Source organism: Canis lupus, chromosome 29, assembly GCF_011100685.1.
Source record: "Canis lupus familiaris isolate Mischka breed German Shepherd chromosome 29, alternate assembly UU_Cfam_GSD_1.0, whole genome shotgun sequence".
NCBI lineage: Eukaryota > Metazoa > Chordata > Mammalia > Carnivora > Canidae > Canis > Canis lupus.
The window spans coordinates 39329756-39352889 of NC_049250.1; the positions used below are offsets into that span (position 1 = coordinate 39329756).

The following is a 23134-nucleotide window of genomic DNA, read 5'->3' on the forward strand; positions in this document are numbered from 1 at the left end:
TTCATTTTGAAGAATTGTGCCACCGTTTTTTTCTTCAGATAATAAAAGTCTTCTAAGTAGATATATCTCCATGGTCATATTCTATAAGAAGAATAGGCCATTTCTAGTGGAAAGAAAATATACAAAATTGAATGTCTTCAAGGTTGTTCAGCTGGAATTGAGTGTTAGGGGAAGGTGATTCATACTGTCACTTAGTACATATTTATTAATAATCTGCTGTGTTCCAGGCCCTATTCTCAAATCAGGTAATATATTTCAGAAAAAGACAGGAAAAAAATCCCTCATGGAATTATATTCTAGGTAAATGCAGGCAGTTCTAAGTGCTATGAAGACAAATTAACCAGGATAAAGAGCATAGAGAGTGACAGGGGTACTATTTTATATAGGGTGGTCAGGATAGGTATCTCTGTGTGTGATACCTGAACAAAGTTCTGAGGAAGTGAGAGCCACAGCAAATGCAGAGGTTCCAAAGCAGGAGTTCTCTGGTATGTTCATGCTTAATAAACAGGAAGGGGGCTAGAGCGGCCAAAGCCGAGTGAGTGATGAAAAGTGGAGAGATGAATTTGGGGATGCAGGGGGTGGCCATGGTGAGAATGTGGAGTTTACTGCAAGGGGGATATATGTGCTGCCAAAGCAAGTGCTGCAATGAGGATAGAAGGATTTTGTGCAAAGGAAAATATGATTGAACTTCAGGTTTTGAAAGGATCACGAGCATGGAGAAGAGATTTTGCAGAAGCAGGGAGACCAGGCAGGAGAGTATTACAGTAATCTGAATGAGAGGTGGTGGACCCACGGACAAGAGTGGTAGCGTGGAAATGAGAGAAGTTCAGTTTCTGGATATACTGTGAAGATTGAGCCAACAGGATCTACTGAGGAGTTGGGTTTGGGAAGGGAAAGAAGATCATTGTAATGTTTAACTTGAATAACTTGTAAAAATGGCATTGCCTCTTCCTGATACGGAAAACTGAGAAGTTTAAGGGGTGAACTCAACAATTAGTATTCTTTTAAATAGAGTTATTTTACTTCATAGTTTTTTTAAATGTCACGCTATGTTTTTAGTTCTTTTTTTTTTTTTTAGTTCTTTATTCAGTTGCTTATCTTTATAGTTTCACCTATAACTTACAATTAAAATGCCCACATTATTCATGTAGAGAGTTCTTTTTTACTTAAATTAGAGGAAAGGTATTAAAGAGCAAAAGAATATTGCCAAAAAGAATTTGTAGACTAGGTACAATTAAAACCAAGCATAATTTTTATATGAGTTTTTGCTAGAGTATTAAAGTCCATGTTACATCTCTTTGCCATGGTTCCCTCCTAGGTGTATGCCAACCTAACATCCTGCCAAGCTCTCGGAAACATGTGTGTGATGAACATGAATTCTTACGACTCTACCACTTTTGATGCATGCCGACTGTTTCAGGTTATCTTTGAAAATACTGCTGGACTGCGCACTGTTCACTCTGTTTCATTTTGGTAAAGATACCCTGATTGTTGAATTGTCATTTTAACCAGATTGAGTGCAGTTCCTTTTGGTACCCCATTACTAAAACAACTCTAATTGTTTACAGGAGACAGAATCTTCCATGGCTGTTCTATGGAGACCAGCTGGGATTAGCACCTCAAGTACTTAGTACCACACCTCTTCCTACAAATTTCAGTTTTAAAGGGGAAAACCAGGTATAAGTCACTAGATTTTTAAAGAACAACTGTATTTTGATTTCTCATTTTAAAAGGTCATAAGAATGTTATTAGTCATAATTCTTGATTCTTTAGGTTGTTTTTTAAAAATGTGATTATTAAACCTAAAAATCAGGTGCTTATAGGAATTAAACAGTATAGCATTTTGCAGTCTTACCAGTATATGGATACCTCTGGATTATGTGGTTGTGGCGGCAAGTAGCGCTCGTGGGACTGAGAAGGTAGTTTACGTCACCAAATGCCAGATAAACTCAGGCCTTCTGTATCTCTGCATGTTTAAGAAGTGCTTCTAAAGATTGATTGGGACTCTGTGCCATTTCCTGAGCATTTCACAGGTCCAAATTTTTACTTTCAGCTTTTTGAGCTTCTAGAAAGATGGACTAGATTATTCTCCCCCGCAGTCACTCCCTCACTCTTCTATACAAGTGCATGCACTTGCGCATGCACATACACACATAACAGGTTTCAGAGGAGGTTATCTGTCACTAGCGTTGCCATCAATTCTGGAATAATAGTTTTAATGCAAAAATATAGTTCATTTATTTTTAGGTGTGTTTAATCATAAAGATACTTAGATTAATTTTGCTTAAAAGTAAAGATAGTTGTATTTGATATTTGATCTCTGGGAAAAGAAAGGATTAGTCAACAATGAATATTTCTTTATAAAATACTGTATTGCTTCTTGCATATGTGACATTATTTTATTCTTATTTTCATTTAATTAGAATAGAAAACTGAAGTTCGTTGCTGCTTCCTATGATGTAAGAGGAAATTTTCTTAAGTGGCAAACTTTAGAAGGAGGTGTTTTACAGGTAAGCATACTTCTAGCTAAAGAATTACTAATGTGCCTTACTTTTGCCTCAGGCAAAGATGAGGAAAACTAGGTATGTACTAGATTAGAGCATCACTTGCATGCTCTAGTTGATTCTTTTCTAGTGCTTTAAATAAGAATTTCTTCAAAGTAGAGGATCACTGGGGAAGAGGGGGGAAAAGTAAAACAAGATGAAATCAGAGAGGGAGACAAACCATAAGAGATTCTTATTCCCAAGAAACAAACTGAGGGTTGCTGGTGGGGAGTGGGAGGATGGGGTAACTGGGGGATGGACATTAAGGAGCGCATGTGATGTAATGAGCACTGAGTGTGCTCTCTATCTCTGAAACCAATACATTATGTTAATTAATTGAATTTAAATTAACATTTTTTAATTTTAAAAAATAAATAGGTAAATGAATAGTGGCAATAAATAATCAAAAAAAAAGCAGAACATGAGATGTGAATACTGCCGTGTTTATGTGCATCTTTCTTTCCTAATGACATTCGAGTATAAGATAGGCTGCTCTTAAAAGATGACTTGCTTTCCAAAAAAAAAAAAAAAAAAAAGGAATTTCTTAAAACTACTTTAAATAGTATTATATAAAGCATATGTTATGTCGGGGTTTAAGAACTCTTGACTAAACCCCAATCAAGCAAAAAAAACATTATTCTGAAATATTAATCAGTTGTGGTTTTTTTCTATAGCTTTGTCCAGACACAGAGACAAGACTGAATGCTGCTTATTCTTTCGGAACAACCTATCAACAAAATGTAAGTTTGAACTATACTAGTCTATATTTTAGCTTCATTTTTCACATCAACAGTAATTGGAATCATCTTTGAATTTTCAAAATGTTTCTTAATAATAATGAATAATTTCACTTATAAAATTTTTTAATAATTTGGGTGCAGAAAGTCTTACCTTGTTTTCTGTAGAGTTTAAATACCATCTACTGTAAGATTTTCATATTTTTTGTTCATTTACTTCTAGCCATATAGGTTTTAAAAATATATTCTAAGCATTTTAAAATAAAGTGAAAACATTATTTTTAGTGACTAATAAAAATGTTACTCTCACCTCCCTCTACCCCCGCCCCAGTTAACAAGTACAAAGGCTACTTTTTCTCTCCTTCCATACTTTTTCTTCCTCTATCCTCCCTGACTTTCCTTCCTTTGGAAACCCAGTTTTGAAATTACAGTATGATACAAAGGAATATTATGAGTCCTTAAACTTTTGAAAGACATTGACTTGTCTACAAAAATACTTCTTGAAAAAATGCATATACACACACCATAGAACAGAACTGTGATGAAAATGTCATCATGGAAACTAGATTGGAAGACAATAAACACTTTCTTTTTGACAATAAACATTTTTAACAGTGGTTATCTCTGCATGGTGGGATTACAAGTGACTGGTTTATTTTATATTTTCCAAGTCCTCTATCATGAACATGCGTTTACTTTTATTATCATATATGAGTTATGTATTATTTAAAAAAAAAAAAAAAGAACCGTTATGTGTTTACCGTGAGTCAGGAGAATCAATCCTGGTTAATGCCTGCTGCTGGATGCTCAGCATTTTACCCTTGTTATCTCATTTCATCTGTAAAATAGCTATGAGATACATATCATTCATTATCTGTGCTTTGGAGTTGAGGAAATGGTGCTCAGGGAGATTGGGTAATTGACTTAAGGTCTTGCATCAGGTAAATTGTGGAGCCAGTGTTCTATTATGCTTGAAATCCCTGGGTTTTCCATTCACCCTGGCTGCCTCTGAAGTAGTTTACAGCCTAGTAGAGAAAAGAGTTACCTAGACAAAGAATTGCAAAGAATGGGGAATGTGGTGTGTACAAGGTACCATATTGACACAAAGGAGGAGTCATCAGCAGTTCCTGGGGAAGTACTAAAAGACTTCTCAGAATGAGTGATGTTTGGGCTTATAGAACGAATATGAGTTTACCAGTGAAACACAGTGGGGAAGGGAATGTCAGGCAGGAACGTTTGCAATGTCAGAGAGACGTAGAATAGCATTGTGTATTTAGGAACTGCAAGTAGATTAGTTTGAATGGACCTTAACACTGTAGGGAGCAGTGGGAGATAAGCCTGACTCTTTTAAGGGAATCACAGACAACATTGTACATCAGGAGAAAGAATTAAGACCTCATCCTATAGGACAGTAGTTTTTAAACTTTTTCCCTAATGTACGCTTCAAGTTGAGAATTAAGGCATACCCTCTCCAGCTGTGTTGTAGGACAAGAACTAGGCAGTTCTTTACTCTTACTTTTTTGGCCCTTAAAAGAGTCATTTATGGTATCCGTGTTTTAGAAGGCGCATTGAAATGCATATAAACAAGATAGTTTAAAGATACTTTATTTTACAAAATTAAAAAACACTTTAAAAGATACTAAATATGCTTTCTAATTGTCAGTGCTTTTATTTTTAATTTTATTTTCCAGTGTGAGATTCCTATCTCTAAGATCTTAACGGACTTTCCCTCTCCTGTATTTTATGATGTGTACCTTGAATATACTGATGAAAATCAGGACCAATATATTTGGGCCGTGCCTGTGTTAAACCTAAATCTTCAATACAATAAAATATTTGTGAACCAAGGTAAGACATCTGAGCTAAAAACCAATAAATAAGTCCAACAACGTGATAATTTAATAAATCATGGGTTATAAAAAAGGTTATGGATTTTCTCTTGTTATATGGTCTTATACAGTCTACCAAAAAGTAAAACAATAGGAGGGGCTGGTTTATTTAGACATTTGTACCAAATGTGTCAGGGTATTGTTTAAAAATTAATACTATCACCTAAGTATAAGCTGAGAAAAATTAGTAGAACTGAAAATTGGGGCTGCACTTCTTCAAGCTGTTCTAAAGCTGCTTTCCTGATAATTCATTTATTTTGTTCTCGTATCATTAAAATCTTTATTAGGTAATTTGCAGGGAAAATATCTTCTAAACAATCAGACCGTAGTCAGGTGAGGTAGGAAAAGCTATTACCAGGAATTTCTTACAGCAATAACTGCCTGTGCAGCCATCTTATCTAAAACAGAATGTACTGATTTTGTGTTTTAAATTTATTCAGTAAACTTCTCCTTGAGAGCCATCTTGAACAATTTGAAGGTATTTTTTTAATGCCACCTTTTTTTCTTTCTTTTTATGATAAAAGATAGTAGCTCTGGCAAGTGGCTTCTGACTCGGCGCGTTTTCTTGGTGGATGCACTAAGTGGACGAGAAAATGACTTAGGAAGTCAGCCAAGACTAATTCGAATTGCTACCCAGATATCACTGAGGTGAACAAACATGTTTTTCTTTTTTTTTTTTTTTAAGATTTTATTTATTCATGAAAGACACAGAGAGGCAAAGCAGGCAAAGGGAGAAGCAGGCTCCATACGGGGAGCCCAATGTGGGACTTGATCCCAGGACCCCAGGATCACTGCCCTGAGCCAAAGGCAGATGCTCCAATGCTGAGCCACCCAGGCATCCCAAACATCTGTTTTTCTAAATTAAGCTTGGAGTGTACAGGAAAATGTTATAATGAAAGTATTTACTAGTAATTATCAAGAGGAAAACTATAAGGACAAGTGAATTGGAATAATATGTAAGTTTTTTTTTTTTAATCTGTGTAGATTGGTATGCACCAGTAGAAGTGAGGAGCTCCAAGGGAAGAATTATATCAGAAGAACCTGAGTTTTGTCAGAATTCATTCTCTGGCCCTGCTGAATTAGAATGGGTTGAAAGGTGGAGGGGAATTAAATAGCAGTGGGCTGAAATGGGAATGTTAGAAAGAGCCCACCCAGTGTTTGCAATGAGTAGGCCTCCTGTGTGTTTTCACCTCCTTTCATAGCTACTGGTCTGGGTTGGCCCAGATTAACTATCGACACCTCCCTCTTCTTAGGATGTCTTAATGATGACCCTACTGTAAGAGTAGTGCCATGCAGCTCTTCTTTCTGTTTTCAGTGTGAAATTGCTGCCTCTAGATCGTAACCGACTTTCCCACCCCCATATTTTTTGGTGTACTTTGAACGCTGGTGAGGATCAACACCATCATCTTATGTACTTCAAAGTGCACTTTGAAGCACTTTAATAAACCTTTTTTCATTGTTATTTCATTCTGATTTTCATCTCAGTCTTATGAGGTATAAGTGGTACAGAAGAAGCCTTTATATCTTGATGAAGTCCAAATGTACTGTGTTTTTATTTAGCATTCCCTTAATCTACTAATGTAGTATCACTTGTAAAAATGAAATTGGATCTAGTCAGGTCTGTGATTGTGGTGAAACCATGCCAGCCCCTAGTGTTTGGCACTTTCCTTTTTGAATTTACAAATTATACCATGCATTGAATTCAGCAAAATGCACTCCACTATGTGCCATAAATTGTACTAGATATGACACACATTATTTTGTGAAGAATTCACCTCTCTTTTTTTTATTGAATTTAGATTTGCCAACATATAGTATAACACCCAGTGCTCATCCCATCAAGTGCCCCTCCTCAGTGCCCATCACCCACATCTTTCTCTTTTGAAAATCAAAACCTCAGAGGTGGTTCACAATACTTCAGTGATTTCATTTGTAAAACTTAAGATAGCTTGTGTTGTTATCATTAGTTTATGTTTGACCTTCCCTAGTCCTTATTAACTGGTTAGTTCTGAGATCACAAGATCACCAAGACTATCCATATTAAAAAAAAGACAAAAACAAAAAAAGAAAACCAACCAGTAAGTTAACTGAATGCTTAAAGACTTAGATATCTTTATAACTAGAAATGTATTTTCTCATAAACAGCATCCACCTTGTACCTAATACAAAAAATGGAAATATATACCCTCCTTTAATTACCATTGCGTACAGTGACATTGATGTCAAAGATCCCAACAGCCAGTCTGTGAAGGTAAGTCCCGTGCTGTTCAGTGCCTCTATGTCTGTTAATGGAATATTGATGCAGTTTATATTATGGGCAAAGGCTTTTAGTCCTTTTTCAACTTTTAAATAAATGCTGTATGTAATATAGTCAAGTCTTAATTACTTTACATTTTTAGGTTTTATTTAAATTCAATTAATTAATGTATAATGTATCATTAGTTTCAGAGGTAGAGGTCAGTGATTCATCAGTCTTACATAACACCCAGTGCTCATTACATCACATGCCCTCCTTAATGTACACCACTCAATTACCCCATCCCCCCATCTCCCATTCCCACTAACAGTGTATGAGGGTTCCCCTTTCCCTGCATCCTTGCCAACATCTAATTCTAGCCATTCTAACTGGTATGAGGTGGTATTTCATTGTGGTTTTGATTTGTATTTCCCTGATGCCGAGTGATGTGGAGCATTTTTGTGTGTGTCTGTTTGCAATCTGGATGTCTTCTTTGGAGAAATATCTATTCATCTCTTCTGCCCATTTCTTGATTGGATTGTTCTTTGGTTGTTGAGTTTGATAAGTTCTTTATAGATCTTGGAAACTAGCCCTTTATCTGATACGTCATTTGCAAATATCTTCTCCCATCTGTAGATTGTCTTTTGGTTTTGTCACCTGTTTCCTTTGCTGTGCAAAAGCTTTTTGTCTTGACGAAGTCCCTATAGTTCATTTTTGCCTTTGTTTCCCTTGCCTTTGGAGACCTGTCTAGGAAGGAGTTGCCGTGGCCAAGGTCACCAAGGTTGCTGCCTGTGTTCTCCTCTAGGGTTTTGATGGGTTCTTGCCTCACTTTTAGATCTTTCATCATTTTGAGTTTGTTTTTGTGTGTGTTGTGAGGAAATGGTCCTGTTTCATTCTTCTGCATGTGGCTGTCCAATTTTCCTAACATCATTTGTTAAAGAGACTGGCTTTTTTCCACTGGATATTCTTTCCTGCTTTGTCGAAGATGAGTTGACCGTAGAGTTGGGAGTCCATTTCTGGGTTGTCTATTCTGTTCCATTGGTCTATGTGTGTGTTTTTATGCCAGGGCCATACTGTCTTGATGACTACAGCTTTGTAATAATCATGAAGTCTGCAGTTTTGATGCCACCAGTTTTTGTTTTCCTTTTCAACATTCCTTTGGCTATCCAGGGTCTTTTTGGTTCCATACAAATTTTAGAATTATTTGTTCCAACTCTGTGAAATAACTTGATGGTATTTTGGTAGGGATTGCATTGAATGTATAGATTGCTCTAGGTAGCATAGACATTTTAGCAATATTTGTTCTTCCAATCCATGAGCATGGAATGTTTTTCCATTTCTTTGTTGTCTTCCTCAATTTCTTTCATGAGTGTTCTATAGTTTTCTGAGTATAGATCCTTTGCCTCTTTGGTTAGATTTATTCCTAGGTATCTTACGGTTTTTGGTGCAATTGTAAAGGGAATTGACTCCTTCCTTTCTCTTACTTATGTCTCATTGTTAGTGTATAGAAATGCAACTGGTTTCTGTGCATTTACTTTATATCCGCCACTTTGCTGAATTCCTGTATGAGTCTACCAATTTTGAGGTGGAGTCTTTTGGGTTTTCCACAGAGAGTATCATATCATCTACAGAGTGAGGGTTTGACCTCTTAATGATTTGGATCCCTTTTATTTCTTTTTGTTGTCTGGTTGCTGAGGCTAGGACTTCTAGTACAATGTTGAACAGCAGTGATGATAGTGGACATCCCTGCTGTGTTCCTGACCTTAGGGGAGAAGTTCCCAGTTTTACCCCATTGAGAATGATATTAGCTATGGGCCTTTGTATATGGCTTTTATGATATCAAGGTATGTTCCCTCTGTCCTTACGCTGTGAAGAGTTTTAGTCAAAAAAATATGCTGTAGTTTGTCAAATGCTTTTTCTGCATCTATTGAGAGGATCACATGGTTCTTGTCCTTTCTTTTATTAATGTGATTGTGTCACATTGAGTGATTTGTGGATGTTGGACCACCCTTGCAGCCCAGGAATAAATCCCGCTTGGTGGTGGTGAATAATCCTTTTAATGTACTGTTGGATGCTGTTGGCTAGTATTTTGGTGAGAATTTTGGCATCTATGTTCATCATGGATATTGGTCTGTAATTCTCCTTTTGGGTGGGGTCCTTGGTTTTGGGACCCAGGTAATGCTGGCCTCATAGAACAAGTTTGGAAGTTTTCCTTCCATTTCTACTTTTTAAAACAGCTTCAGAAAAATAGGTATTAATTCTTCCTTTAATGTTTGGTGGAAGTTCCCGGGGAAGCCATCAGCCCTGGATTCTTGTTTGTTGGGAGAATTTTGATTACTGCTTCATTTCCCTGCTAGTTATGGGTCATTCAGATTTTCTGTTTCTTCCTGTTTCAGTTTTGGTAGTTTATACATCTGTAGGAATGCATCCATCTCTTCCAGATTGCCTAATTTGTTGGCATATAGTTGCTCATAACACGTTCTTATAATTGTATTTCTTTGGTGTTGGTTGTGATCTCTTTCATTCATGATTTTATTTATTTGGGTCCTTTCTCTTTTCTTTTTGATAAATCTGGACAGGAGGGGTTTATCAATCTTACTAATTCTTTCGGAGAACTAGCTCCTAGTTTCATTGATCTGTTCTACTGTTCGTTTCTATTTCATTGATTTCTGCTCTAATCATTATTATTCTTTTCTCCTGCTGGGATTAGGCTTTATTTGCTCTTCTTTTTCCAGCTCCTTTAGGTGTAAGGTTAGGCTGTGTATTTGAGATCTTTCTTGTTTCTTGAAGACTTGTATTGCTATATACTTCCCTCTTAGAACTGCCTTTGCTACATCGCAAAGATTTTGAATAGTTGTGTTTTCATTTTCATTTGTTCCCATGATTTTTTAATTCTTCTTTAATTTCCTGGTTGACCCACTCATTCCATAGTAGGCTACTCTTTAACGTCCTTATATTTAAGTTCTTTCCAAATTTCCTCTTGTAATTGAGTTCCAGTTTTAAAGCAGTGTGGTCTGAAAATATGCAGGCAGTGATCCCAGTCTTTTGGTACTGGTTGAGACCTGATTTGTGACCCAGTATGTGATCTGTTCTGGAGAATGTTGCATCTGCATTTGAGGAAAATGTGTATTTTTTGCTTTTAGGATGGAATGTTTAATATATCTGTCGAGTTCATCTGGTCCAGTGTGTCATCCAAAGCCCTGTTTCCTTGTTGATCTTCTGCTTAGATGATCTTTCCATTACTATGAGGGGTGTTAAAGTCCCCTACTATTATTGTGTTATTGATGTGTTTCTTTATTTTTGTTATTGTCTTATATAATTGACTGCTCCCATGTTAGGGGCATAAATATTTACAATTGTTAAGAGTTTCTTGTTGAAGAGACCCTTTAATTATGATATAGTGTCCTTCCTCATCTCTTATTATGGGTCTTTGGCTTAAAATCTAATTAGTCTGTTATAAAGATTCCCACCACAGCTTTTTTTTTTTTTTTTAATGTCCATTAGCATGATAAATGGTTTTTCAACCTCTCACTTTAAATTTGGAGGTGGGCAACCACTGTGGCTCAGTGGTTTAGCGCCGCCTTTGGCCCAGGGTGTGATCAAGTCCCATGTCATGTTCCCTGCATGGAGCCTGCTTCTCCCTCTGCCTAAGTCTCTGCCTCTCTCTCTCTCTCTCTCTCTCTCTCTCGAATAAATAAATAAAATCTTAAAAAAAAAAAAAACAGTTTAAAAAAATACATAAATCTGGAAGGAGGTATGTTTGGGCCTAAAATGAATCTTTTGCAGACAGTATCAATGGGTCTTGCTTTTTTACCCTGTGTCTCCTGATTGGGGCATTTAACCCATTTACATTCAGAGTAACTATTGAAAGATATGGATTTAGTGCTGTTGTATTACCTGTAAAGTCATGGTTTCTGTATACGATCTCTGTTCCTTTCTGGTCTATGTTACTTTTGGGCTCTCTTTTCACTTAAAGGATCCCTTTTATTATTTCTCGTAGGGCTGGTTTGGTGACCACAAGTTCTTTTAGTTTCTGTTTATCCTGGAAGCTTTATATTTCTCCTTCTATTTTGAATGACATCCTACCTAGGTAAAGTGTTCTTGTCTATGTATTTTTCCCATTTAGCACCCTGAATATATCATGCCAGTCTTTTCTGGCATGCCAGGTGTCTGTGGATAGGTCTGTTGCCAGTTTAATGTTTCTAGTCTTGTAAGTTATGGGCCTCTTGTCCTGAGCTGCTTTCAGGACTTTTTCTTTGTCCCTGAGATTTGCTAGTTTCATTATATGTCAGGGTGTTGGCCTATTTTTATTGATTTTGATGTGGGTTCTCTGTGCCTTCTGGACTTGGATACCTGTTTCCTTCCCCAAAGTAGGGAAGTTCTCCCCTATAATTTGTTCCAATACACCTCTGCCTCGCCCTCTTTTTCCTCTTTTTCTATGATCCCATTTATTTTAATATTGTTTCATTTTATGGTATCACTTATCTCTTGAGTTCTCCCCTCGTGTTTCAGTAGTTGTTTATCTTTCTTTTTCTCAGCTTCTTTATTCTCCATCATTTGGTCTTCCATATTACTAATTCTCTTTTTAGCTTCATTTATCCTAGCAGTTAGAGCCTTCATTTTTTTATTGCATATCATTAATAGCCTCTTTTATTTCAACTTGATTAGATTTAGTTCTTTAATTTCTCCAGAAGGGGATGCTCTAATGTCTTCTATGCTTTTTTAAACCCAGCTATTATCTTTATAATCAGTATTTTGAACTCTAGTTCTGACTTCTCACTTGTGTCAATACTGATTAGGTCCCTGGCAGTCAGTACTGCCTCTTGTTCTCTTTTTTGAGGTGAATTTTTCCATTTTGTTATTCTGCCCAGAGAAGAATAGATGAACGAGAGAACAAACTACTAAAATGGTAACAACGACCCTAGAGAAATATACGCTAAACAAATCAGAAGAGACCCAAAACTGAAAAAAAAAAGAGAGAGAATATAATCAGACAGGTGAATAGAATAGAGCAATAGGCTAAATCCTGTGTGTATTTTATTCCATCTGCTAGAATATTAGATCCCAAAATTGTAATGAAAGAACATACATGAAAAAAATTAAATACAATGAAAGGTTAGAATGTAGTTATAAAAATGAATATTAGAAGGAAAAAAAGGAAGGAATGTAAACAGGTGAACAGAACAGAGCAATACACTATATCCTGAGTGTATTTTGATCAGTTTATTAGAAGAAGCTACATCTCAAAATTGTAAAGGAAGAAAAACATATATATACAAAAATAAAATTAAATACATTAAAAGGATAGAATGTAAAGATGAAAATTTAAAAAGACTTTAACAAAACAGAAAAAAAAAGAAGAAAGAAAAAAAACCTGAATATGATCATACAGGTAAAGAAAACAGCCATACACTAGATTCTGGGTGTATTATGTATGATTTGTTAGAAGAAACTCCATCCCAAAATTGTAAAGAAAGAAAAACTTACATATATAAAAAAAATTAAGTACAATGAAAGGATAGAATATAACTGTAAAAATGAAAATTAAAACAGATTTTTAAACAGCATTGATAAAATAAGAAATTGGTTGAAAAGGAAAGAGAAAAAAATTAAAATTAAAAGACTCAAGTATCATGAGAAAAAAGAACTCCATGAATTCTATAGGCTCTATTACCCCGGTCAGCGCTGGCGTTTTGCAGTTCTCAGTGATCTGAAAGTGGTGGCCTCCCAGTCTCCAGTCCTGGAGCCAAGAGCTCGGGCCACCCTCCTCAGTGCACCCGCAGGGAAAAGCAGTCAACCACGCCTGTGTCTGGGGCCTCCGGCTGCACCGTGTGCTTGCCCAGCCTGTGAGCGAGCATTTCTGCCTCAGGGATGCAACCCCCTTTTGAGTCTCAGAGCCCTGCAGACTCCTGCAGCTCGCTCTCCCCTCGCTCTCCCAGGGGAGCCGGGGGCTTGATGGTTCTGCCGTTTGCTGAGCCCCTGCTTAGAGAGCAGTGGTGTGGACTGTGCCTCCGTTCTCTGTTCATGGCAACCCGAGCTGCAAGGCCCCTCCTGGGCTCACTGGTTGCAGCTGGCTTCCCTGCCCCATGCCTGGGGACACTGCCGCACCCAGGCAGGCCGGGCTTCCTGTGACTTCCAGGATCCTGAGATCACACTGCTCTGCTTAGGATTCCGCTCCTACTTCACTGCCTGAGCATCTTGCAGGCAGGGCCGTTCCTCTCTGGAGCTGACTTTTAAAAGATCTGATTTTGCGTCTGGATGCTGTATCACTTTCCAGTAACCGGCTGCCAGCCCGCTGTTTCTCTTCCCATATATCGCCTCGGATTCACCTCTCCGTACCTCCTACCTTTTAGAAAGTGGTTGCTTTTCTATTTGTAGAGTTGCAGCTGTTCTTTTCTTAGATCTTCAGTTGAGTCTGCAGGTGTTCAGAATGATTTAATAGCTATCTAGCTGAATTCCTGGGACCTGTCAGACAAAACTAAGGTCTCCTACTCCTCCATCATCTTGGACTCCCTCCAGGTCTTAATTACTTTTTACTAATAATGAGAAAGGTGAGTTCTTGTGGATCCTTCAGGTGAAAAAGCAAGAATTAAGTTTTTCTCTAGACACCATCACCAGCAGTTTTTGGGCATCCCTGTTTGGGATCTTGGGGTATGCAGAGATGTGCAGCATCTGCCCCTGTCCTCTTTGGCCAACTTGCTTGCACTAAGATTTTGCTTCCTTGGTGAATGAAACCAGAAACTCAAATGTTCAGCAGGCACATGTGTTCTCTTCTCACCAGGCTTGCTCCCTGGATGGAAATACACTTCAGCAGGTAGAAAGAGTTTCATATTGTCTGTAGTTGGTAACTAGTAGTACTGAAGTGAAGTAGAGGATACAGTTTGGTCCTGCAGCCACGTAGTCTTCCGACTACTTCCTCAACTCAAAGTTAATACAGAACTAAAGGCCTCTGTTGCATGGGACGGCCTGTATGAAGGAGAGACCTCGTACACCCTGAAGATGGCCTACGCCAAAGGTAGCGAGCCTGGAACAGGCGGAGCACGCACGCTCAGTTCCTCCTCCCAACCTCTTGGGTCAGTGAAAGCCTCCCTGCTCTCAGGAGGGGTGTGTGACAGAGGGCTAGACATTGACACCAGAGGTAATCCTCCTATACTTTTTCCTCAGATTCCCTCTCTGGAAATGCGAGAGATGTTTAAACATTCCCTACCTACAAACTTCACTAATAGCTTTTAATTTCCACTATTTTGCTTTTCTGAATTTTCATGTTCTAGTTCTTACAGCCAGTACTTTTGGCTTCTCTATTGTGCTTATACTCAGCTGCTACTGGTTTCAGGCTTTCATTAAGCAGAAGGTAGGCACATAGCATTAACTTTCCTCTGAAAGATTTCACATCTTCATTTGTATGACCTAATTGGGTGTTAAAATTCATTTCCATTGCCTGAGCTTGTATGCACCATAATAGGAGGAGAGGAAAATCCGGAAACACGCTGAATAGCAAAAGGCTGCCTGGTTTAAAATTTCTTGGGTAACCAGGAGTACCTTTATTTTAAGATAAAATACTTCCAGTTAAAAACTTTTAACTATTTTTGTTGTTTAAAGTATTCCAAAGATGGTCTTGATAAAGTGGAAAATAATAGAAAAAGAATTGGGAGAATCATGAAACAATACTGATGACATCCACCCCAGGTTCGTTCTAAGTGTAGAATGTACAGTTCTTTCATCATTGCTTAATTTTTCATGAGAGCTTTTGCAAAAAATTTCCATTAGTTAATCATTCAGCTACATCTCTGTGCTCTTATCAATAGCAAATAACTTCCCCTCATCTTTTCTGAGCAGATCAGGACCATCCCTCAGATTTCCCCTCAGTTGAGTTTCCTCAGATTCCCCCTTTAATGCTTCAGAATCTCTGTTTCATTATCCTTCCTGTCTCCTGTTCCGGTTTTTAAGAACAAAGGGCCCTTCCTCCTTTCTTAAATTAATCTTCTACTGTGCTTGTTTGCAGTACTTTCTCCAATATCCTGTTTCAGCCCTAATCCCTTATTCAGCCAGCCCCTCTGCTGGGCCCTTTTCTCTGTTTTTCACAACTGTCACTTCTTCCCATGTTAAAAACAAAGGAAAACAACCAAACAATAAAACTTCCCTTAATTCCGCCAGCATTTCACCTTGCTATCCTGTATCTTTCCTTGATTTCCCAACCATTTATCTTTTCATTATTTGCAGCCTGGCTCCAGCCATTTTGCTTCTTTATAAACCTCTTTCTTAAAGGTCAACAATGAATTCCACATGCGGTGGTTTTATTTCAACTTGACATTCATACAACATTTGACATTGTATTTCAAGACTTTTGAACCTCTGTTCTGTGATCTTGGCAAGACTTCAGTTATCTCGCCTCTCCTTCCTCTCACAGTCCTGTTTCTCTGCCCTTTACTGGTTGTTCTTTCCCTTCTTGTCTCTTAATATAGTGGTATCCCTAAGATTTTTGATCAGCCCGTTGAATAATCTAATCTGCCTTCTTAGAGTGCAGTTGTTGAGCCAGTTGCTAAATACAAGATTAGTCACATTCCTCAGTTATACAAACCTATCAGAAAATGAAATACCATTAGTTTGGCTTGATTGATATTAATGAACCTAACCGAGTTCCTAATGAACCCCTCTTTCTTTAATATGTGTTCAAAAGGGATATTCAAAGCATCATGAATAATTCCTCAAAGTATTTCCATTTATGTATAAATAAGGGTCAACTCTAATAATATTGATAGATTAAAAATAATGGCATTTATATACAAATACATCTTTATAGTAAAAGTAGGTTTGTGTTATATAATTTCAGTATGGTTAATTTACTGTCTTTTAAATGACAGATTTCTTTCTCAGTCAAATATGAAATGAATCAAGGAGAAGCACAAGTCCAGACAGATGTAAGTTTATTTTAACTTGTTAAAATATCTATGGTATATTTCTTAATTTAAAAACGTTTAGATATACAGGGGAGTTGTCAAAATAGTTTTGCCATATATCCTTCAGCCAGTCTCCTCTAATGTTAACATCTTACATAAGCAGAGTGCAATCATCCCAATAAGGAAATTAATACTGATGTAATCCTATTAGCTGGTCTACATACTCTGAATTTCACAAGTTTTTTCACTATCCATTTTAGGACCCAGCCCAGGGTTGCATATTGCTTCCAGTGGTCATGTCTCCTTAATCTCCCTTAAATCTGTGACAGTTCCTCAATCTTTGTCTTTCGTAACCCCATCCACTTTTGAAGAGTACTGGTCAGGTATTTTGGCCTTCAGTTGGGTTTATCTGATATTTTCCCTTGATTAAATCAAGTTCATGTAGTTTTAACATAGATACCACAGATACGATGTTGTGCTCTTCTCAGTACATCATATCAGAGGGTACATGGTGTCAGGATGTCTTATTATTAATGATGTTAACTTGGGTCATATGCCTAAGGTAGTGTCTGTGGAGTTCTCCACTGTGTTTTTCCATTTGTAATTAAGTATCTTGTGGAGAAATACTTGAGAGGATGCAAATACTCTGCTTCTCATTAATCCTTTTGTTCTCTAATTTTAGTATCCAGTGATGATTCTCATCTATAAAAAGTATTACTGTATCATCTGCCTGATAATGATTTTTCTATTTCCTTCATCTATATTTGTTAAATGGAATTCTACTATAAGGAGAAGTTGTCCCTTTGCCCACATGGATTTATTTATTCAATTATTTCTTTAACTCAGTATGGACTCCTGGATATTTATTTTATTCTAGTGATTATAATTCATTACTATATATCTATCTTGCTCCAATTTTCCTAGATTTAACTGTTGAGAGTTCCTTCAATTTGGCCCCTATGCCCTCTCACCCTGCCTGCCACAATTTCTTTTCTTGAGCACTTCTTTATGCTCTATTTGCATATTTGAACATTGATGAGGAAAATTGCATATATCCCAAAATGTTCTTTTTTTTAGATTGCTTTGGGTGTTTTGGGTGGACTGGCTGTTTTATCATCTCTTCTGAAGACAGCAGGGTGGAAGAGGCGCATTGGGAGTCCCATGATTGATTTACAGGTATGGTCTCAGGAGTTTTTAAAGTATATTTTCATCTTTTGACTACTTTGTATCCTTCTTTTAAGATACAGCTTCTCTGGGGTATATAACTAGCAGAGGTATATGCACACCTCATTTCCCTCCCATGTTGCTATATCCCAGTCTGCACACCCACCAGCAGTGGGAAACCATTTTTCTGGTTTCCACACATCCTCATCAGCATTTGCTATTTTTCTAGCCTTTCCATTTCTTGCCAATGTGGCACTATAAATAGCATGTCATTTTTAGTTTCATTTTGATTTATCTGCTTTTCATATACCTCATTAATCATTTGGGCTTCCTATTCTGTGAACTGCCTGTTTATATCCCTTGCAAATTTTTCTGTTAGGTTTCCAGTTTCTTTTGTTACTTAAAGTAGCTTTTTGTGTTTTCTAAATATGAATCCCCTTTTGGTTTTTGATGTTGAAATATCTCCTCCAAATATGACCCATCTGATTTATTTATTTATTTGAGAGGAGAGAGAGCATACAGTGAGAGGAACAGAGAGGGAGAGTCTTCAAGCAGACTCCATGCTCAGCAGGAGGCTTTGACTCGGGGGCAAAGACCGTTCTGGTCTCTACTCTCAGAGTTCAAGAGAATTTGCCACACAGAAGAAGAAAAGAATATTTGATGAAACAATAACCAATGTCCATTTCATTCTACAGAATAATTGCAATGCAAGTTAATCATGGAGTAAGTGGTTGAAACTGGCAGATGAGGCTAAAAAGTCCATTTTGGTTTAGGTTGTGAAGGACCTTTTGGGCTGGAATTTATTCTCTAGTGGAGAGTCTCTGTACATTTTTAGAATGTACAATTTACATTTACAGTCCAATTTACATTTTAGAAAACTAAGTCTGGTGGTAGTATAAAGGATTGATTGGGGTGGGGGCTCCAAACTGTGAAAGAATTAAGAAGCAATATAACTTTCTTAGATGGTGAAAGATGAGAAGGGTTTTGTAAGACAAGTGCTTTTGGGAATGGACTGAAAGGCACAGATCCAAAGGAATCCAGGAGGTGGCCACCGTTGGGCTTTATAACTGAGTGATCCATGGACATGTGAAACAAGGCCTCAAGCTTGAGAAACTGGGTACAGAATATGTTACTGAAAGTGATAGTATAAATAGACCGAGTCGATAACAGCTATAATTCTCTTTTTAAATTGCAGACAGTTATGAAATTCTTGGTGTACTATGCTGGTGATCTGGCCAATGTTTTCTTTATCATCACTGTGGGAACAGGTCTTTATTGGCTTATTTTCTTCAAAGTAAGTGAGTTTCTGAATTTAACCTAAATGTTGATACTTGAATAGATGGTAAGCTGTCATTATGAAGGAACTACTTTTATTTGGGTGTATTTCTGATCCAGAGTACGGCGGTACATGCTACACCACCATTCCTTGAATGTGCTGTTTATTAAGTATCACCACTTTCCTTTTCTATGCTTTTTTTTTTTTTGGTTTGTAAAGTGTGCGTATTAAAAACCTTGAATGGTCATATTTACCATTACCAGGGTAATTTTTATCACAGGCACAGAAATCTATCTCTGTTTTGCTGCCAGTCCCGTCTCAAGAAGAACGTCTTGTTACTTATGTGGGATGTGCTTTTGCTCTGAAGGTAAGTTTTAAAGGACAGGTTCCTGATAAACTTATAAGTCTTTAAAATGCTTTCAAAATCTTCGGTGTAAAATTTAGCTGATTTTAAAAGAAAGCATGAATTATTTTATTTTACCAAGGGTATCTACTTTTATCTATACTAGGTGGTTCATTCTGAAAATCCAGCCTAAATAATTGTTCTAAGAAGCCATGATAAGTAGTTTTAGATTAATATAAGTTATAGCTAATTTAATAAAGTGATATTTCATTATATGACTTTCTTTTCCCCTATTTTAAAGAAGGGAAGACAAATTAATGTGTATGAAAATTTTGTGAATTTGGCGATTCCATGTTATTTAAGGAGCTTTTAGTGATCCCTAATGATATTATAACTTCATTTGTCATTTGTGAAAATTGTATATTCTTGTGATAACAGTATATTTGCTTCTTAAAAAATATATTTTTTTAAGATTTTATTTATTAGAGAGAGCGCACAAACGGTGGTGAAGGGTGGGCATGGGAGGAGAAGCAGACTCCCCACTGAGCAGGGAGCCCTACACAAGGCCAGATCCCGGGACCCTGAGATCATGACCTGAGCTAAAGGCAGACACTGCCATCCAGACGCCCCCAAAAATCAGTATTGTTTTCATAAACAGGCTTAGTGTGGATACTTTTAAAGTGTTTTGTTTGTCATTTTCAGGCTCTGCAATTTTTGCATAAGCTTATGTCCCAGATTACCATAGATATATTCTTTATTGATTGGGAGCGACCTAAAGGAAAGGTTCTTAAAGCTGTTGAAGGTAACTGAATAACCATTGTACCAAAATTCTTTCGCTACTTTTTCAGAACAAAGATGAAACCCTTTTACTTATTTTATCTCTCTGACCAGGTGAGGGTGGTGTTCGGAGTGCCACAGTTCCTGTGAGCATATGGAGAACATACTTTGTAGCAAATGAATGGAATGAAATTCAGACTGTGAGAAAAATTAATCCACTCTTTCAAATACTTACTGTCCTCTTTTTTTTGGAGGTATAAACTTTTGTAATTTTATGTGACTTTTGTATACCTCATAAATACTAATTTTGTATAATTCCAGATACATTTTCACCTTAGTGGAAGAGTTTTCTAAAGAGTTTTCTGAAGTTATCAAGCCATTATGAAGAGTGGCTTTTAAAAATTGTGTTAAAATACACGATATGAAATTTATCATCTTAATCATTTTTAAGTATGAAGTTCAATCCTATTAGGTACATTCACATTGTTGTGCCATCAACCCCTAGACTAGCTCTTTTCTTTTCTTTCTATCTATCTATCATCTATCTATCATCTATCTATCTATCTATCTATCTATCTATCTATCTATCTATTATCATGAGCAGGGGGGAAGGGCAGAAGGAGAAGCAGACTCCTCACTGAGCAGGGAGCCCAGTGTAGGATTTGATCCTAGGACCTTTGGATCATGACCTGAGTTGAAGGCAGACACTAACTGAGCCATCCAAGCACCCAAACTCTTCATCTTACACAACTAAAACTTTGTACCCATTAAACAGTAATTGCCCATTTCTTCTCCTGGCAGTTACCATTCTACTCTGTCTCTTTCAGTTTGACTATACTAGATAAGGAATGGCTTGTAAACTACTGGTTTGTATCCAAATAAATCCCTAGGGAAGCTTTTGTGAAAAGCTTCACCACTAGAGATTGTGTTTGATTGAGTAGCTCTGAGGTGAGCCTAGCTATCTATATTTTGAAAAAAACTTCCTCTCTAATTTACGTTCTTACTAGAATTAGAATCTGCATTAGAACTAGTATTAAAGGTGAAAGTTTTCAGCACATTCTCACTGAACGCCCTATGGATCCTATACTGAGGACCTTACTCAGTGCCAAGAGCTGGGGCTCAGCTGTACTATGCACAGAGAATGGGTACATGTTATGATACCTTTACAGTTATTTCACAGATCTGGCTGGTATTACTGAAAAGAAGTATTCTGTACTGAGTATGAGACTAAGCTATGAAAAATGTTTATATAGGTAATAACTTTTCTCGGGAATTTGCTGCTTATATAAAGTTAGATACGAATCATTAACTCTTCTGTCTGCCTTCGTTTTTCCTTCCTTTCTTCCTTTTTCCCTCCTTTCCCTTTCTTTCCTTTTTTTTAAAGCCAAGAGAAGAATATATATGCCACCAAGGCATTTGAACGATTTTTCAAAAATTCATTTATAGTATTGTCTGTTAAGTGTTTTATAAAGAGCTTTAAAATATGTGAAAAAGATTTTTTTTAGTTAAGCACATTTAGAAAACAGCAGATTCAATAAAATCATGTCGCTTTCTTACTGCAAAACTTCCCAGAGCCTTTAATTCTAAGAGAGTGGAAGGCATGGACATGAGTATATTGTACAGACCACATTTACTTAACCATGGCTTCCTTTTTTCAAAGAAGTTCCCTTCCTCAAAAGACATTTTGGAAAATACTGTTTAAAAGTATAAAGTATTTTACATAGTACCTGGCATATGTTAAAAGTACGTGAAATACTTTTTGTTCATTGGTAGTTTATTGAAGAAAGTTTTATTCTTTTGATGAATTTTTTGCTTTTGTCAGTGTATATAATAATACAATTATATTTGGCCCTTAGTCATATTGAAGAGAATTCCAAATGAACTAAATTTTGCTTTGTAATTAAAAAATACTGAATAATTATTTTTACCTAGGTTTTCTACTGTTTGTATAATCTTTTGTAAATATTTTAGTTTTTAAGGTTAGAAATAGGAACATATCATTTTCAGAGTAAAGCTATTTTCTTCATCCATATCTGTTTAAATTTTTCCTTTTTACTCCAGGTCGTGGGATTCAAGAACTTAGCATTAATGGACTCATCTTCTAGTCTTTCCAGAAGCCCACCTAGCTACATAGCTCCTTACAGTCGTATTTTGAGATATGCGGTATCTACTGCTCTTTGGCTAGTCATTGGAATTATACAGGTAACAACAGATTATACTTTTTGGCAACATTGCCCTTCTGTATTTATAACTATTGCATACTAATTATCTTTAAATATTGACCACACCCTGGTTTCTACAACAGAAGGAAGGTGATGGTGAGAACAATAATAGCTAATAGCTAATTCTTACCTGGTGTTATTATCCAGGCACTGTGTTAATTAATTGCATTGTACAACTTAATTTTTATAGAAGCCCTCGAGGATAGAGTCTATTAGTATCCTCATTTTATAGATGAGGATACTGGTGCACAGAAAGGCTAAATAGTTTGCTAAAGTCATGTAATTAGAGATTGGGAGAACTGGAATATGAACCCAGGCAATCTGATGTCAGAATTCACATTCTTATCAATAGTGGGCTCTGAAGGATCTTTCAGAGCCTGCATTTTTCTAGTCGGAGGATGGCTTAGTTTAAACAAGCTGTAGGGATGGCTGAGCTACCCTTAATATTTTCTCCCCCCCCTTTTCTAAAATACAATTTATTGTCTACATTTATATATCATAACCAGTAGCCCTTGTGAGAGTTTTATTGAAATACTTATTGAGAAAACTGAAAATAAAAATAAACCTCAGCTTCAAGTCCTGTGATTCTAAACAGAGGATCATTTCCTTTTTTTTTTTTTTTTTTAAGATTTATTTGTTTATTTGAGAGAGGAAGAGTGTTTGCGTGTACCAGTTGGGCAGAGGGGAGGGACAGAGAGTGAGGGGGGAGAGAATCCCAAGCAGGTTCCACGCCCTGGAACTCCCCAGCATGGGAGCCTGATGCAGGACCCTGCATGGAGCTCAGTCTCTGAACCCTGAGATCATGACCTGAGCCAAAATCAAGAGTCAGATCCATAACTGACTGAGCCATCCAGCACCCCATCTTTTCTATGATCATTTCCTTTATTGTCTTAGACATTTAAAAAAAGAAGAAAGGAAGAACAGAAGCATCAGCTAAAGCACTTAACTCTTATATCTATACTTCTTTATCTTACTTCCAGACATTCCCATGAATGGAAAGAGTCTTTTTGTTGGATTAAAAATTCCTTTATGTTTTAAGTCAGCAAATGA

General features: G+C 36.9%; 1 protein-coding gene across 10 annotated transcripts in view; it reads left to right on the forward strand.

The window, feature by feature from the left end:
* TMEM67 (transmembrane protein 67) overlaps positions 1 to 23134 on the forward strand; it is a 60725-nt gene that overhangs the window by 20056 nt on the left and 17535 nt on the right. For 9 of the 10 annotated variants that reach the window (XR_005381233.1, XR_005381231.1, XR_005381234.1 and 6 more), the window contains exons 8-21: positions 1319 to 1473; positions 1569 to 1677; positions 2424 to 2510; positions 3218 to 3283; positions 4972 to 5128; positions 5694 to 5817; positions 7315 to 7420; positions 16267 to 16323; positions 17380 to 17478; positions 18662 to 18760; positions 19023 to 19109; positions 19788 to 19887; positions 19977 to 20116; positions 21924 to 22064. Coding sequence is in view for 5 of the 10 variants with exons in the window: in XM_038579760.1 (XP_038435688.1) it covers positions 1319 to 1473; positions 1569 to 1677; positions 2424 to 2510; positions 3218 to 3283; positions 4972 to 5128; positions 5694 to 5817; positions 7315 to 7420; positions 16267 to 16323; positions 17380 to 17478; positions 18662 to 18760; positions 19023 to 19109; positions 19788 to 19887; positions 19977 to 20116; positions 21924 to 22064 (1527 nt within the window). In the remaining 5 variants the exon portion in view is untranslated. The remainder of the gene's footprint in view (positions 1 to 1318; positions 1474 to 1568; positions 1678 to 2423; positions 2511 to 3217; positions 3284 to 4971; positions 5129 to 5693; positions 5818 to 7314; positions 7421 to 16266; positions 16324 to 17379; positions 17479 to 18661; positions 18761 to 19022; positions 19110 to 19787; positions 19888 to 19976; positions 20117 to 21923; positions 22065 to 23134) is intronic. The other variant, XM_038579761.1, reaches the window with a different exon arrangement.